Raw genomic sequence first — 17,718 nt, 5'->3', positions numbered from 1 at the left:
CCCAAAGCACATGGCTGGGAAGTAGTTTGTGAAGGGTGCTGGGAATTGTAGCTCGGTGAGGGGTGTGAACTATAGCTCCCAGCACTTGAGGGGGAGCCATGTTATAATAATAATAATAATAATAATAATAATAATAATAATAATAATAATAATAATAATATTTCTTACAGATAGGTAGCCGTGTTGGTCTGCCATAGTCAAAATAAAAAAATTCCTTCCAGTAGCACCTTAAAGACCAACTAAGTTAGTTCTTGGTATGAGCTTTCGTGTGCATGCACACTTCTTCAGATACACTGAAATCACTAGTCATGACTAATCATTATACATGACTAAGCCATTTCTCACCTTCTCACCCCTTGCCTTTTCCTGTAAGACCTATTACAGTCGTTAAGAGTCGTCAACAGGCTCATCTCAGCTATCTGCCAATCTCCCATTCCCACCACCCTTCTGAGTAATACCCCTCCCCACCTTCTCACTATATAGAAGGATCTGGCAACTTCTGTTTTAGTGTATCTGAAGAAGTGTGCATGCACACGAAAGCTCATACCAAGAACTAACTTAGTTGGTCTTTAAGGTGCTACTGGAAGGAATTTTTTTATTTTTAATAATATTTGTATTATTTATACCCCGCCCATCTGGCTGGGTTTCCCCAGCCACTCTGGGCGGCTTCCAACAAAAGATTAAAATACAATAATTCATCAAATACTAAAAAACTTTCCCTAAACAGGGCTGCCTGTTTCTGGTATGGATGTAACCCAAGACAAAGCCTCTCCTCGTTCTCCAGGAAGCCATGTCCAAGATTATCCTGCCACTGAGATGCATGCTTTTTATATATATATATATTTTATTTATACTTTTTGACTTCATACATTTCACTGATTTTATACATTTCACTAATTTTACAATCATTTTCTCTGGAAATATTCAACCAACCATTTCCATTCTTTTATTTAAAAATTTGTTATCTTGATTTCCTACTCTTCCGGCAAATTTCGCCATTTCTCCATATTCCATACATTTTTGTATCCATTCTTCCTTTGCTGGGACTTCTGTTTCTTTCCACTTTGGAGGCAATTAACATTTTTGCTGCTTTAGTAGCATACATGAACATACATGTGCTGAGATGCATGCTTTTACACACAACCGCATTAGCAAATGCCCATGAACCAGCATCTGAGTAGATACGGTTTTTCACAAACAACCGTTTTTCATGCCTGTTTTAACTATGTGGTTCCCTGTGGAGAAACGCTGGAGGTTGTTGCAGTCAGGGACGCGGACTTATAAAAAATATTGGGGGGGCCCGGGAAAGCTCGTGAAATGTAAATAAGCTCATGAATATGCAAATAAGCTCATGAATATGCAAATAAAGTGGCGCCGCCCCCTCGTGAGCGAATAGGGGAGAGCGTGCTGCTGCCTATTTATCAGCTCCGGAACAGCTGATATGCGGGAAACCTGGGGCTAGAGGCAGGAGCCCCCGCCCCCGGGGATTCCCCTGTTCTCGCGGGGGACGGCCGGGGCTCTCCGGCTAGGGCGCGCGGCTGGCTGGCTGGCGAGGGAGCAGGTGGGGAGGAGGCGGGGGACGGCGGCGGCGCCCGAGATTATTGGGGGGGCTGAGCCCCCCCAAAAAAATTTTTTGAGGGGGCTCAAGCCCCCTCAAGCCCCATGGAGTCGGCGCCTATGGTTGCAGTGATGTAAAGGGGCTCATTGAACTACAGTTCCCAGGCTACACTGGGGAAAGTTGCGCCTTTTGAAGCCAGTTTACCATATTTTTCGCTCCATAAGACACACTTTTTTCTTCCTAAAAAAAGAAGGGGAAATGTCTGTGCGTTTTGTGGAGCAAATGGGTGGTCCCTGGAGCCGAATTGCCCAGGGGCAAAAAGCAGATCATGCTTCTTTTTTTCTTTTCTTTTTTTTCTTTTTTTTTTCTTTTTTTTCTTTTTTTGAAAGAGGGAAGTGGGTTTGAAACAAAGCCTCTGATCGTTTGCCCGGGGAGGGAGATAAGGGACGCTAGCAATAAAGGAGGCTGCCTGGGAGCGGGGAGGTAAAGACAGAGAGCTTGCAAAGGGGGGAAACAGGAAGACTAAAGCAATAAGGAGAGAAATTAGAATAAAAGGAGGAGCAAAAAACTGCTCCAGCTAAGGAAAAGACACTAAGGCAAACAAAAGGGAAGAGAGTGTTGAAAGGAAACAGTGGGATCGGAAGAGAGATAAGGGATGCTAGCAGAGGCTGCCTGGGAGGGGGGAAGTAAAAGCCCATGGATCCTCAGGATTTTTACATTGGGTCACCCCAAATTCACCATCAGATCACATAGCATGTCCATGGCTACAGCCAGCACCAAAAAAAACCACGCACCCACTGTTGTGTGGGGCCACAATGGCACAAAAACGTGGTTACAAAGCACGGATCCACATGGATCCTCAGGATTTTTGCATTGGGTCACCCCAAATTCACCATCAGATCACTTGTCTGTGGCCACAGCATGAACTACAAAAATCATACATCAACTGTTTCGTTCAGAATATTTCCCCCCCACCCTTGTTTCCCTCCTCTAAAAACTAGGTGCGTCTTATGGTCAGGTGTGTCTTATGGAGCGAAAAATACGGTAATTTCGAAGCCTTTATATGACTCAAATTCTGGTTGCACACGGTCAAATGGAAGTCAGGTGTTATAGTATGACCAGCACAGCTTTACTTGGGTAAGCCTGTGAGATTCTCCTGTAAATACCAACAGATATGGAGAGCAGTCAGGAGAAATCTCCCAGTGAATAGCTTCTCAGGCTTTCTTAGACCACCTGATTCCCTTTTCTCCAATTAAGGGTGTTTCTTAATTTAACTCACCTGTAGTCATTTACTCCCAACATCACCAGCTGGAGAGATGATCTCCAGGTTGCTACAGCAGTTTCCACCTTCTTTCTCCATCGATACTGTAACTGGAAACCGTTGACCTGCTCTTCTGTCGAATAGGGAAACGAAGCATGGATGAGGATTTATCCTTGGAAAACTACCTGGACCAGTGTACAGGCCAGGTAAAATGAAGGATGCTGGGGTTTAATCTATTTTGAAAGGGCAACTGTTTTTCCTGCTAGTATTGCCAGAGTCAAAGAATACCTGCAGGCCTTAGTAAAAGGTGGCTATCCGCTTTAGCAAAACTCCCAGTCACGCCATTGGAACAAGTTGAGCAAGTGTGTTGTTTCCACATTTATTTTGATTGATTCTGGTCATATTAATTCTGTACTGCTCCTATTGCTTAGCATCTAGGAACATAGGAATATACCTTATATTGATTCGGCCTATTGGTTCATGTGGCCCAGAAGGTAGCAGGGTTTAAGGCAGGAGTTTGTCCCAATCCCAGGTGGGATGTGTGAGGATACGAGAATTTTGGGACATAATATACAACGAACTTAAAAAGATCTTTAACTTCTCCTTTCAAAAAAAACCCAGAAGGCTTTCTGTTAGGCATTATGTCCACTGAAATACAAAGCAACAACAGCTTTAGAACCATCTTTATGTTTGCAACCACAGTGGCCAGAATTCTGGTAGCAAAAAAATGGAAAGGCGACTTAATTCCTATAAAGCTTGACCGATTGGTGAAGATGATAGAATACCTGGAACTTGCGAAAATGACTGGGAGAATAAGAAAGTCAGAAAGTGAGCAAAGAATGGACAATATTGAAAGAATATTTAAAACAATACTGTGAAAATGCAAATCTCCTGACAGGTATAGATTGAATCTTGAATATTAAAGAGAATTATAGATGTAAAAAATTGTTCCTGAGATGTAATAGATATAATAGGAAGTGCGTATAGGTTAAGAATATTTAGAAAGCACAATGAGGTGATTCGGAAGTCAAAAATATGTGTGACGTTAGGTGATGTGTAGCCAATTAATATTGTCATTGTGGTATTGTTTTTTCTGTTTGTGTTGTATGTTTTGCAATTAATAATAATCATAATTAATAGTTTGCCCCAGTCATCCATCAGGGATTGGACCTGGGATCTTTGGCATCCAAAGTATGTGCTGCACCACTAAGCTATGAACATGGCTAAGTAAGGGGGGCAAATCTAATTAGCATATTCCCAAATTGCAGATAGCGAGCTGAGTCTGAGTCTTGGTGGACGTTCTAAGAAGGGAAAGTGTGCTGGAATGTGTGGGATAGCACTTGCTTTGACACAACACCATCTAACCTCCCCGCAATCAAATCGGAATAAATGCCCAGAATCTGAATAAATGCCCAGTAGCTGTGGGTGTTGAGGTTTGTGAGAAACGGCAGCTTTGAAGCGGACAGTTAGTGAGTTGGCAAGAAGCCAAGTGAAACCAGAGTAAGTGAGGAAGTCTGCTTGGAGACAGGGAAGCCTAGCAACCATAGCTGTCAACTTTTCCCTTTTTTTAAGGGAAATCCTATTCGGAATAAGGGAATTTCCCTTAAAAAAAGGGAAACGTTGACAGCTATGCTAGCAACAGGTAGTGCTTGGCTAAAAGTTTTCCCTTATAAGCAGCATGACACAGTAGTTTGGTGTTGTTGTAAACAAAAATTGCCCCTTTCCCTTATGGGGTATCCAAGAGCCCATATAGAGTCCTTACATAGGTTCCCTATTGGTAGGAGAGAATAACAGAGGCCAACCAGAGAATATTGAGAAGCAAAGCAGCTAGTAAGCCTGATCTTTATTGATCTGTTGCAACAGGGTGCTCCCCTCACACGCAGGAGAGGAGGAGGAACCCAGAAAAATGCAGCGCAAGGGCTTATAAAGACTTTTGAAATTGCCACCCTGTAGATCAAGACCACCCCACAGAAAGGGTGTAACCTAAGACCACCCCTCAGATACATCATACCTACATCACAGAAAAGGCGGTCTTAAAACAGAAATTTGAATGTTGTTTTTCTCCTGTCTGGCAGGTTACTTGATTGGATACCCTGCTTACTTGATTGGATTTCCTGGGGAGCCTGGCCATTCTTTTGTAATGATAAATACTTAGTTCCTGGGCCAAGTCACAGGCTCACACCCTATTCATATCTTAAATGTGCGCTTAAGACAGGATTTGTGAGGAAAGAGACAATGGGGAGATAGATCTCCCACTTTGACCTTGCAGAGAAAACATTTGGTCAGTTTAGGAATCAAAATGGTTCCAGGTCAGTCTTCCTGTGCTGATCTATGTACATGCTTGGTTGGTACACTTATGAACATTACCATATATCTAAGACCTCAAAATTCCTATCACAGAGTTCAGAGGTTGGTGCGTAGAGTAAGAATCGAGTCTGTGTGTATAGTAACTTGTAAAAAGCTGTGCTATACTCTGTATATAATAAAAGCAAATATAAATCAAGTTACTGTTCAGCAAGTTATGTTACTGAGTTGTCATCCTGGACTACACGGACTAAGCAGCCGGTAGCAGAGAGGTTTGGTTGAGATCCACCAACAGTGGGTTCTATGCAGTAAACATGGCCCTGTGAGGAAAAAGCCATGGCTTTGCTCGAATTGTGGTCCTCTGTTGGTGCAGAGTATTTTGAACGTATTATTTTGGGGGGATCTGGCGTAGAGGAAAGGTTTCCCCTGCTCCTAACACTAGAACCCATGGACCTCAAGTGAAGCTGAATGGTGGGGAAATTCAGGACAGATCAAAGAAAACGTGCAGTGCACAGTTAAACTATGGAACTCATTGCCACAAGAGGCAGTGATGGATGCCAATCTAGATGGCCCTGAAAGAGAATTGAACCAATTTATAGCGAAGGGCAGGACGTGGGTGGCGCTGTGGGTTGCACCACAGAGCCTAGGGCTTGCTGATCAGAAGGTCGGCGGTTCGAATCCCCGCGATGGGGTGAGCTCCCGTTGCTCGGTCCCTGCTCCTGTCAACCTAGCAGTTCGAAAGCACGTCAAAGTGCAAGTAGATAAATAGGTACCACTCCAGCGGGAAGGTAAACGGCGTTTCTGCGCACTGCTCTGGTTCACCAGAAGCGGCTTAGTCATGCTGGCCACATGACCCGGAAGCTGTACGCCGGCTCCCTCGGCCAGTAAAGCGAGATGAGCACAACCCCAGAGTTGGCTACGACTGGACCTAATGGTCAGGGGTCCCTTTACCTTTACCTAAGGAGTCTCAAGGGGATGTGGGTGGCGCTGTGGGTTAAACCACAGAACCTAGGGCTTGCCGATCAGAAGGTTGGTGGTTTGAATCCCTGTGACAGGGTGAGCTCCCGTTGCTCAGTCCCTGCTCCTGCCCACCTAGCAGATCGAAAGCACCTCAAAGTGCAAGTAGATAAATAGGTACCGCTCTGGCGGGAAGGTAAATGGCGTTTCTGTGCACTGCTCTGGTTCACCAGAAGCGGCTTAGTCAGGCTGGCCACGTGACCCAAAAGCTGTACGCCGGCTCCCTCGGCCAATAAAGCGAGATGAGCGACACAACCCCAGAGTCGGTCACAACTGGATCTAAGGGTCAGGGGTCCCTTTACCCTTCACCTATAGCGAAGGGGTTTTGGCAACTGCTAGTCACAATGGCTCGGCTCTGCCTCCACAGTTGGATGCAGCAATGCTTCTGAATCCCAGTTGCTGGAACCCACAGGAGGGGAGAGCTGCTCTTGTGTTCGAATCCTGCCTGCTGGTTTCCCACAGGCAAGCCACTGTCAGAACAGGATGCTGGACTAGAAGGGTCCAGCCGTCTCTTTTTATGTCCTATTAACGCAGAAGTGTGATGACTGTTTTTTCTCTCTCCCATGTTGTGATAGGATAACTTTCCACCGTCAAGCCTGCAAGTGTCTGCTCCCATGAGCCCCTTTGCGGCAGACTTGCCTCCTTCCTCCTACCAGGGGGCAGCGTTTCATTCTCCGCCCGACCAGACCCACAACTTCTCGATTGACCTCAGCTTCCTGCCTGACTATTTAAGCCCGGATAGCAAACATGAGGGCCGTGCAATGTCATTGGGAGAGCAGCACGGCTCTCAGTCTGGATCGCAAGACAGTGGCATCTTCCTGAATGGTAGTGGCCTGTCCCGGCAGAGGGATGAAAACGCAACTCAACCATCGCCCGATGCTTCTAGGATGCCTGATTCCTCTGGGACCTGCCTTCCCATGAACCCGATGACCCCTATGGCCTCTGCTTCAGAAAGTTCTTCTGGCATCGTCCCACAGTTGCAGTAGGTTCATTCCTGTTAGAGCGCCTTGAAGCTTGGGTGACTTAGATTGAAAGTCACTCTTGTAGTTTTGTAGAGTTCAAAGGCTTTATTTATGCAGGAACTGTTTACGGGATGAGTGGAGATAGGAGAGAAATAGCAGACATCTCGTCTGGAGAGAACAGCAAACAACAAATGGCTCAGCTTTTAAGGGGTGGAGCTAACTTAAACACAGAGGCTTACCAAACAAGCACAGGAAAGCTCATACCAATAACAAACTTAGTGGGTCTCTAAGGTGCTACTAGAAGGATTTTTATTTTATTTTTTGTTTCAACAAGTTCTAGTTAGCTTTCTACACAAATAGTGCCCCCTGGTGGGTTAAAGTTATATGTGTATTAAGTACAAAATCAATAGATTGAAATATGGTTGCTTTTGGGATGTGGGTGGCACTGTGGGTTAAACCACAGAGCCTAGGACTTGCCGATCAGAAGGTCGACGGTTCGAATCCCCACGACAGGGTGAGCTCCCATTGCTCGGTCCCTGCTCCTGCCAACCTAGCAGTTTGAAAGCATGTCAAAGTGCAAGTAGATAAATAGGTACCGCTCCGGCGGGAAGGTAAACGGCGTTTCCGTGCGTTGCTCTGCTTCGCCAAAAGCGGCTTAGTCATGTTGGCCACATGACCCGGAAGCTATATGCCAGCTCCCTCAGCCAATAAAGCGAGATGAGCACTGCAACCACAGAGTCGGTCACGACTGGACCTTATGGTCAGGGGTCCTTTTACCTTTACCTTTACCATGGTTGCTTTTATCCAGCAAATCATTAATTGTTTTTTTAATTGTTATTTTTCTATGTTTTTGGTTGTTCTTATTTTTATCTGAAGCCACCTTTTGTCCCCATCAGGGAAAAAGGCAGGGTATTACTACTACTACTACTACTACTACTACTACTGCTAGCCACTTGAGGGCCTTCTCCCTAAGCAAGTGGGAGCCTGCCTCCAGGTTGCTAAGCAATGGCAACCCATTCTCTTCACTCTTGTTTGCTTATCTTTAACTTTAAGGTTCTATGTTTAAAATGTGCATTGGGGGTGCTTTGAATGTACGGTGGTACCTCAGTTTACGAACTTAATCCGTTCTGGAAGTCCGTTCTTAAACCAAAACCATTCTTAAACCAAGGCGCGCTTTCCCTAATGAGGCCTCCTGCCGCCAGTTCCCCATCCACCATTCGGCTTCTGTTCTTAGACCAAGGTAAAGTTCTCAAACCAAAATAAAAAAATTCCTTACAGTAGCACCTTAAAGACCAACTAAGTTAGTTCTTGGTATGAGCTTTCGTGTGCATGCACACTTCTTCAGATACACATTCTCAAACCAAGACACTATTTCCGGTTTTGCAGAGTTTGTAAACCGAATCGTTCTTAAACCAGACTGTTCTTAAACCAAGGTACCACTGTGTTGTGTGAATGTTCCCAAACTAGCAGGGTCAAATTTATGCAATCCCAACAGATGTTGGTTGATTTCCCTGAACCAATTGCATCTAGAAATAAGAAGAAGAAGAGGAGGAGGAGGAGGAGGAGTATGATGGACATTCAATTTATGGCTCAGTACTGAAAGGAATGGCAGATTTGCTGTGATGCATCTCATGAACTTTTTCCCCAAAAATTTTTTTTATTACTTTTCAAAATTTATAAGAAAAAAAAGACATTACAAAAAACAGCAAAAGAAAACACATTACAGAACAAAAGAAAAACATAAAAAGAATTATTTCTTCCGAAACCCAAATTGCCTTACATTGTTAATTGACTTCCTCAGGTCCCCCCTAACTGAATTTCATTGTATCCCCTTGTAACAGTTCTCTAAAATCATATTTCTATTGAAATTGACTTCTTCCATTTAATATCCTCCTCTCTTTTATTAGTATTCTAGTCCTTAATGTTTTACAACACATTCTTATACTAATACTTAGCCTATTTATTACTTTCAAGTGACTTCTAATTATTTTTTATGCATCCCATGAACTTATCCATGCCACTTCTAAGCACTAAAGGCACCTTTGTCAATCTGTTGCATCCCCTCGTAAATGAAGTCTTCAATGTGCAATGTTTCTCCCTTGTTCTCCTAGGAATATAGTGGCCACTGTAAACTTGGCTTGTAAGCTAGACCTCAAGAACATCGCCCTTCAAGCTAGGAATGCAGAATTCAACCCAAAGGTAAGCCCCAGGGAAGCTGTTTGGTGCCATGCCTCTGAGAAATTGTTCCCCTTTGCAGTGGTGTAGCGTGGGGGGTGCAGGGGGGGCCGGCCGCACCGGCCGCAACATCTGGGGGGTAGGGTTAGGGGGCGCAAATCCACTGGTTAGGGGGCGCAAATCCATGGGTTAGGGGGCGCAAATTACTTGCCTTGCCCCGGGTGCTGACAACCCACGCTACGCCACTGCCCCTTTGAGATTCTGGTTGGGCTCAGACTTGGTGGACTCTAGAGATGGAGGTGCTGGGGTACCCCAGTCGGTAGAACATGAGACTCTTAAGCTCAGGGTTATGAGTTTGAACCCCACGTTGGGCAAAAGATTGCTGCATTGCAGAAGGTTGGAGTACATGACCGTCGTGGTCTCATCCAATTCTACAATGTTGAACTATGACTTTGAGAGACCACAGTTCGAATCCCCACCCAGCCATGAAGCTCATTGGGTGACCTTGAGCCAGTCACTATCTCTCAGCCTAGCCGACCTCACAGGTTTGTTGTGAGGATGAACTGGGGTGGAGGAGAACCTTGTACACAGCCTTGAACTCCTTGCTAGAAAAGGTGCCATATAAATGTAATAATAGAAAGGGCTTGTGGAAAACAGGTCGTGTAGATTCCTCCATTGCAAGAGCCTCAGAAATGAGAAGGATGAGCATGCGCAGAGTGCACCTGTCGGGTCAAATCTCTGTATTTCATAAGATACTGCCAGAGGCACTTGTCTAAAACAGATTCACAAGGTGGTAATCTGGTTTTTTTTTCTGAACTTCAGAGGTTTGCTGCTGTGATCATGAGAATTCGAGAACCAAGGACAACGGCCCTCATATTTAGTTCCGGCAAAATGGTCTGCACAGGAGCGAAAAGGTGGGACTTTACTATGAACCCAGAATAAACGGGGCACCGACATGGCGGGCAGGACTGAGCTGTCTACAAATCTTAGCTTTCTTTCTCTCCTTCCTTTTAAAATACATTTTGCCTAGCCATGTGACTCTGAAAATAATAATAATAATAATAATAATAATAATAATAATAATAATAATGTTTATTTATACCCTGCCCTCCCCAGCCAAGGCCGGGCTCAGGGAGGCTAACAAGCAATAATAAAAACAAGTTGAATGAATACAACTTAAAAAAAACAAGATTAAAATACAACATTAAAATATTGAAACATTAAAGTATTAAAAAGCAGCCTCATCACAGGAGGAGAAAGGAAAAAGGAAAAAGAAAGAGGGGGAGGGAATCTAATTGGCTCCAAGCCAAAGGCCAGGCGGAACAGCTCTGTCTTACAGGCCCTGTGGAAAGAAATCAGATCCTGCAGGGCCCTGGTCTCATGAGGCAGAGCGTTCCACCAGGCCGGGGCCAGTGTTGAAAAGGCCCTGGTTCTGGTTGAGGCTAATCTGACTTCCTTAGGGCCCAGGACCACTAGGGTGTTGCTATTTATGGACCTTGACGCTCTCCGTGGGGCATACCGGGAGAGGCGGTCCCGTAGGTACGAGGGTCCTAGGCCGTGAAGGGCTTTAAAGGTCAAAACCAGCACCTTAAATCTGACCCTGTAATATAAGGGTTGGAAGTGTTGTGGATGATGCAAGTGAACTACTGGAGGCCGGGTTGCGATTAGTAGGATATACAATGTTTAGAGGGGGGGCTTTTCACTGCTCACATAGTTCTCTGCCCCTCCCAAAGGATAGCAGAAAGCCTGTAATAAATGGTTGAAAGTCAGCACGTACATATTTGTTTGATTTGAATAACGTTTACATTGCACATTTCACAGAAGAAAATGGAGACATGCTTGCAACACCCCAATTCTCAGGCCCCCGTTATAACTTTACAAGAGCTCTGAACAAGTACCAAGAAATAGGGTCTGTCCTGACAGACAAATAAATAGGAACAACTGGAATAATGTGGGAAACGTTTTGTTTGCTTGTAAGCAATTTTACCTCGCAGTGTGGTTGAATAAGGCTCCCAGGGTACCTTGCAAATGTCACTAGCAAGCCTGTCTCTGCCCTCAGGACCACAATATAAAGGAAATGAGCCAAAAGGAAAAGAGATTTATTGGGGGAGGGGGCGTTATTCATATTGTGCATTTGGAAGCAGTAGGGTGAATAAAAATGGACCCTTCTTGAAATAAGAATTGTCCAGTCCAAAAATACGGTTCAAAAGCTTTAGTAATAGAACTTGTTGCAAAACAGACTTGCAACAGTAATGTTACACCCAAATTATTGCATAGTATCATATGCTTGTCCACGCGTAGGTTAAACATCTTAGAAACATGAAATTACTTCACCTTTCTCTCCAGCTGCTTCCAGGGAGAGAGCAAAGACCAACTCACACAAAATGGAGATTTGCAACCAAATACCTTTCTCATGTGATCTAAGTTAAAACTCCACGTGAGAGCTTGCAGAGAGACATTCTAAGTTAATTATAATCTCTTAGGCTCTCTGTTCCTCTTGCTTAGCTTCAATGGAATTTTCCAAAGTTGCAGCTGCAGCAATACATATACAGAGTTATTTTTCATTTTGATGTACAATTAAATAATTCCACTTAATAATAATAATAATTTATTATTTATACCCCACCCATCTGGCTGAGTTTCCCCAGCCACTCTGGGCGGCTCCCAATAGAGTGTTAAAAACAATACAGCATTAAGTATTAAAAACTTCCCTAAACAGGGCTGCCTTCAGATGTCTTTTAAAGAGAAGATAGCTGCTTATTTCCTTCACTTCTGGTGGGAGGGCGTTCCACAGGGCGCGTGCCACCACCGAGAAGGCCCTCTGTCTGGTTCCGTGTAACTTGGCTTCTCGCAGTGAGGGAACCGCCAGAAGGCCCTTGGCACTGGACCTCAGTGTCCGGGCTGAACGATGGGTTTGAAGACACTCCTTCAGGTATACAGGACCGAGGCCGTTTAGGGCTTTAAAGGTCAGCACCAACACTTTAAACTGTGATCGGAAACGTACTGGGAGCCAATGCAGATCTCTCAGGACCGGTGTTATGTGATCCCGGCGGCCACCAGTCAAGGTGCCACATTCTGGATTAATTGCAGTTTCCGGGTCACCTTCACAGGTAACCCCACTTAATGGGGAGCAAACTCAGGCCACTAGACCAGCTGGGATGGGAAATGGCTCAAGGAGAGAAGTCAAAAGTTGCAGCCTCTCAGCAGAGTCAATGGGGCGGCCCTGCTCCCTTGGTTCCCTCTGCAGCAGCGTGATGAAAGGTGCACTGTCCAATGACAGCTGTTGGAGGGGAAGCCTGATAGAGCTGGCATCTCAGGCAAGCAGATGGTGTTCCTGCTTGCCATCTCTCCCTTCTGCTTTAACCTGATGGAACCATTGCCAAGCACAGACCAACCTATCGCCCTCCTCAAACCTTTGGTGGCTGGATTTCTGCCCCACCCCCCTTTTTGTGTTTGTGTGTGTGAACCTGCAGTGAAGAACAGTCTCGGCTGGCAGCCAGGAAGTACGCCCGTGTGGTGCAGAAGCTTGGGTTCCCTGCTAAATTCCTGGATTTCAAAATACAGAACATGGTGGGCAGCTGCGATGTGAGATTTCCCATCCGGCTCGAAGGCCTGGTTCTCACGCATCAGCAATTCAGTAGGTACGTCCATCCATGCCGCTGTTGGAAAGGAAAACAGAACATCTGCTCTTCCTGTTTTGGGGGATGTTATGTACTGAAGTTCTCACCCTGGGCCAGCAGGGGGATACTGTAGATAGTTATGCAAATAAGGGATCAAAAGTGATGTTCGGTGATTGGATAGTTCTAGAAAATTGTTACAATTACATGGTACTGGAGCTCTATATAAGTAGGCTGACTGAACCCTTCAGTTCTGTTCTGTTCTGGCCTCTGAATAAACAAGAGCTGTTGAAGAATCGCTGTGTCATCTGATATGTTCACCCACAACTTAACAAGGGAGATGCCTGAAATAGCTTGTGGGTGTTGCAAACCAGGGAGCACTTTGCCCTCAAGGCAAGATCACGTTCTAGTCCTCTGCTGCTTTATAATAATAATAATAATAATAATAATTTATTATTTGTACCCCACCCATCTGGCTAGGTTTCCCCAGCCACTCTGGGCAGCTTCCAACAAAACACTAAAAAATACACTAAGATGTAACACATTAAAAACTTCCCTGAACAGGGCTGCCTTAATATATCTTCTGAATGTCAGGTAGTTGTTTATCTCTTTGACATCTGATAGGAGGGCGTTCCACAGGGCGGGCGCCACTACCGAGAAGGCCCTCTGCCTGGTTCCCTGTAGCTTTGCTTCTCACAATGAGGGAACCGCCAGAAGGCCCTCGGCGCTGGACCTCAGTGTCCGGGCTGAACAATGGGGTTGGAGACGCTTCTTCAGGTATACTGGGCTGAGGCCATTTAGGGCTTTAAAGGTCAGCACCAACACTTTGAATTGTGCTCGGAAACGTCCTGGGAGCCAATGTAGGTCTTTCAAGACTGGTGTTATGTGGTCTCGGCGGCCGCTCCCAGTCACCAGTCTAGCTGCCGCATTCTGGATTAGTTGTAGTTTCTGGGTCACCTTCAAAGGTAGCCCCACGTAGCCCCATTTACACTGCTTGTGAATGGAGGCTTGTATCATTGTGGCGTGCAATCGATTTTGAGTAAGCGGTCATATGAACATAGCCTGGTGTTGATATTGTATCCTCTCACATAATTCCACACTGATGCTTGCTGGCTCTGCTAACCTGGACTACCTGTGTCCCTCATGACCTTTTCAGAAGCTGCTTCCTCCCTTTTCCTTCCAAAGAGGGTAGACGCTCTTTTGATATCTCCCCTCTCCCCTCTGATGCATTAAACCCCAAAGTCACATAAAACACTCCCATTAGTCACATACAATGTCAAATGACTTTCTAACTTCATGCATTTTAATTCTTTCTTAAATAGCTATGAACCGGAACTGTTTCCTGGCCTCATTTATCGAATGGTCAAACCACGGATTGTATTGCTTATCTTTGTGTCTGGAAAAGTTGTATTAACTGGTAAGTGATGTATACAGCACAAACTATTGACCTAGGAGTTTGCATGTGAAGGCTATAGGCACAGTCTATCGGAAACATCTCCAGCGCAAGCCCTGTTGAAACGTATGGGAGCTGTAAAATCGGACATCTTACATTTGTTCTACTAAGATTGCACCGTGTGACAATCGGTGCAATCCTATACCTATCTATTCAGAAGTCCCATTGAATTCAGCAGGGCTTATGCATAGGTTAGTGGTATTGGACTGCAGCCTAAGAACAGTTTCATTTTATTTTTTTTTATGCTTGGAATGCATTGCTTGTAAAAGTTTATACAGGAGAGAGAGAGCCCAACTGCTGAGCTTTACACCCAGATCAGTGTAGTGTGATCATCTCGGTTTACTGATGTGTGAAATGCGAAAAGCATTTTAAGCATCACTTCTGCCCTAAAACTATAAGGAAGAAAAGAATTTAAGGCCCTTTTCTGAAGCCTGCAAAAATATTAAAGGTAAAGGTAAAGGACCCCTGACAGTTAAGTCCAGTTGTGAACAATTCTTTGGTTGCGTGCTCATCTCGCTTTACTGCCCAAGGGAGCTGATGTTTGTCCGCAGACAGTTTTTCCGGGTCATGTGGCCAGCATCACTAAGCCGCTTCTGGCGAAACCAGAGCAGCGCATGGAAACGCCATTTACCTTCCCACCGGAGCAGTACATATTTATCTGCTTGCACTTTGATGTGCTTTCGAACTGCTAGGTTGGCAGGAGCAGGGACTGAGCAATGGGAGCTCACCCCATCGCAGGGATTCAAACCGCTGACCTTCCGATCAGCAAGCCCAAGACTCAGTGGTTTATTATATTATGTAATATTTTATTGTATATTATGTAAAATTACGTAATTTTACCTGTAATTTTTCTAGCTGAGCTAGAAAAACAGTTTGTCCAAACTGACATGGTAATTAACATTATAAGCCAGGAACTGACAAGGAAGGAAGGTGTCATCTACTATGGTAGGCTTTTCAACCAGTCTAGTGGAGATGATCGAAAACCATCCCACTCTGATAAAGGAGTTCAAAAGGGCTGTGCTATGGAAAATTTTCCCCCATTTCCCCCTTCACCTTTATTCTCCTGGCAGAGAACATTTTTAGGGCATTGCTCCTCACTGTCCTGTCACTTCTGTCTCTCTTTCCCACTCGCATGCATATGCACCCTAGCATTTCTTATGAATGTTATTAATACTCGTTTCAAAACCATTTTTCCTAGGTGCCAAATACCGTTCTGAAATATATGAAGCATTTGAAAACATCTATCCGATCCTGAAGGGCTTTAAGAAAGCTTCTTAATTTTTTTCTGATAAATTGTATAGTTTAGGCGAGTTTTAGCATCAAGTACAAAATTCTCAAACACACAAAATGACTGTTGACAGTCAATACCTCTAATCCTCTGTTAGTTTGATGCCGTCAGTCTGTTTCATCGTATTCTTCTTCTTGTGAATTCCGTACAGAAAAAAGGCTATGAATTTTGACCACTGTGAAATGTGATAAAAGAGATATGAAACACAAAAACTAGTTCTGTAGGAATGCTTTAGGGAACGGGTTAGCATCTTGGAATACTGTTGAAATCGAAATGTTCCCCGTTTTTTAAATGTATTTTTGTCTAAAGTAAAGATAAATCACACTATTAAAGTACTGGGTTGTTTTTTTTTTTTTAATTATTCATTAAACAATATATAGTCTAGCCACATTGGTTGAAGTTGCATGTTAGTCTTAGAGGAGACCCATTCAACTGGCCTGGTTCTAGCACATCAGCAGTTCAGTAGGTCGTCTTTTTCTTTGGCGATCACTCATAGCTGAGTATGTTTGTCTTCCATGAACATGGTCTTAAATATGTCTGTCCACACCACTGGGAAAGAGGCAGGGAAAGAGAAAACGGAGTATTTACTCCTGTAAAGGAGAAGCAGAGGTGCGTGTCATTAGCATATTGCTGACAATGTTGGTTGGGAAACTACATGGTAAAATCCGGATGAGTGCAGATGCCAGAGAATTGAAATTGAAATACTTTATTGTCACTTGTACAACTTGTATACAGTGTGATTACACAAGCACCCCCCACTCAGCTCTCTTAGTCTTAATTCCCCTCGTTTACTGACGCACACCCACCAAACCCGAAAGTCAGTTGCCCTGTTGTTATCTTTTCCTTCAGCAGCCTAACAGCCCACAGATAGAAGCTGTTCTTTACCCTGTTGGTGTGACTAATCATGCTTCTATATCTTCTGCCTGAGAGCAGGAGAGCAAGAAAGTGCTGGCCAGGGTGTGAATCATACCTGAGAATTTTCCTCACTCTCCTGAGGCAACGTTCTTCCGCTATTTCATCCAGCGGATTCACGGGACAGCCCATAATATCTTGTGCTGTATTCACCACCCTCTGTAGGCACTTCCTATCAGTTGATGTCAAACCAGCGTACCGCACCGTGAAAGGACACTTTTTATTGGCGACCGGTAGAAGGAGATCATCAAATGTTGATTGCCATCGTTCTTCCGCAATACTGTGAAGAGATGGAGTCTCTGCTGGGCTTTCTTAACCACCTGGGTTGTAGTGATTTTCCAAGTAAGGTCTTCACTGAGATAAACTCCTAGGAATTTAAAGGAAGAGACTCTCTCCACACAGCCCTCCCCTTTGTACAGCGGGGCTAGTTCTCCTCTCTTCCTCCGAAAGTCCAACACCATCTCCTTTGTCTATGGAATGTCTGCCTTTTGGTTTTCCTGTTGTTCCTGCAAGTGCAAATTTGACAAATTCAGCTTCAAACGCGAACCAACCTTTTAACTCCCTGCCTGCAGTTGAGTTTATATTTAACTTTCATAATCACATAAATTTAATTTTACGTGGTTCCAAAGGCAGCTTCTCCTTTCGGCAGCCGGCAACCTTTAAACCCTATGCAAAAAAAATATATATATGCAGAGAAATAATAATATTTTTTTATTATTTATTACTATTATTATTATTTATAACCCGGCCATCTGGCTGGGTTTCCCCAGCAACTCTGGGCGGCTTCCAACAAAACACTAAAATACAATAAATAGTAATAATAATCAATAATAATAATAATAATAATAACAACTCAATAAGTAAAAGTGAAAATACTCCCAAATCAATCCATCATAGGAGGGCAAGAATGAAATCCAGCGGAAACGGAGTCGGCCTTGGATTGGTCAGGGAGGCAGCCAATAGAAACCGCTTCCCCATTAAACACCGCCCCCATTCATCCCCGCCCCTTAAAATACGTCACCTCTATTCCTTCCTCTTTCAGCCGCGCTCCCACACCTGCCTGGGATTGGGATGCGAGGCAGCCAATAGGAACCTCTCTCCCGCATCAATCCCCGCCTCCTCCTCAGAGCGTCACCACCTTTCCTTCTCCTTTAGCGCCGCCCGTAGGCCC

The 17,718-nt window shown here is 44.5% G+C and overlaps 1 protein-coding gene across 2 annotated transcripts; it reads left to right on the top strand.

Moving 5' to 3' along the window:
* The first annotated feature begins 2,609 nt into the window (after positions 1-2,609).
* TBPL2 (TATA-box binding protein like 2) lies at positions 2,610-15,905 on the top strand. 2 transcript variants are annotated; one of them, XM_082219315.1, is made up of 7 exons: positions 2,610-3,025; positions 6,716-7,122; positions 9,214-9,301; positions 10,100-10,191; positions 12,751-12,918; positions 14,217-14,311; positions 15,546-15,905. In XM_082219315.1, exons 1-7 carry the CDS (start codon positions 2,975-2,977, stop codon positions 15,623-15,625), a joined length of 981 nt encoding a protein of 326 aa, XP_082075441.1. In that variant the 5' UTR covers positions 2,610-2,974; the 3' UTR covers positions 15,626-15,905. The 2 variants fall into 2 exon arrangements, with proteins under 2 accessions (XP_082075441.1, XP_082075440.1); XM_082219314.1 differs by lacking the exon at positions 2,610-3,025 and adding an exon at positions 5,108-5,228.
* Positions 15,906-17,718: the final 1,813 nt, after the last annotated feature.

This window comes from Podarcis vaucheri (genome assembly GCF_965113315.1).
Source record: "Podarcis vaucheri genome assembly, chromosome: 1".
NCBI classification, from domain to species: Eukaryota; Metazoa; Chordata; class Lepidosauria; order Squamata; family Lacertidae; genus Podarcis; species Podarcis vaucheri.
Note: the sequence above shows the minus strand (reverse complement) of the source record. Positions and strands in the feature narration are given on the sequence as shown.

Coding starts and splice junctions, on each gene's coding strand:
- TBPL2 (XM_082219314.1), top strand. CDS start 5,151: ATGTACATGCTTGGTTGGTACACTTATGAACATTACCATATATCTAAG. Junction 10,192..12,750: donor GTCTGCACAGGAGCGAAAAG/GTGGGACTTTAC, acceptor GTGAACCTGCAG/TGAAGAACAGTCTCGGCTGG. Junction 12,919..14,216: donor ACGCATCAGCAATTCAGTAG/GTACGTCCATCC, acceptor TTTCTTAAATAG/CTATGAACCGGAACTGTTTC.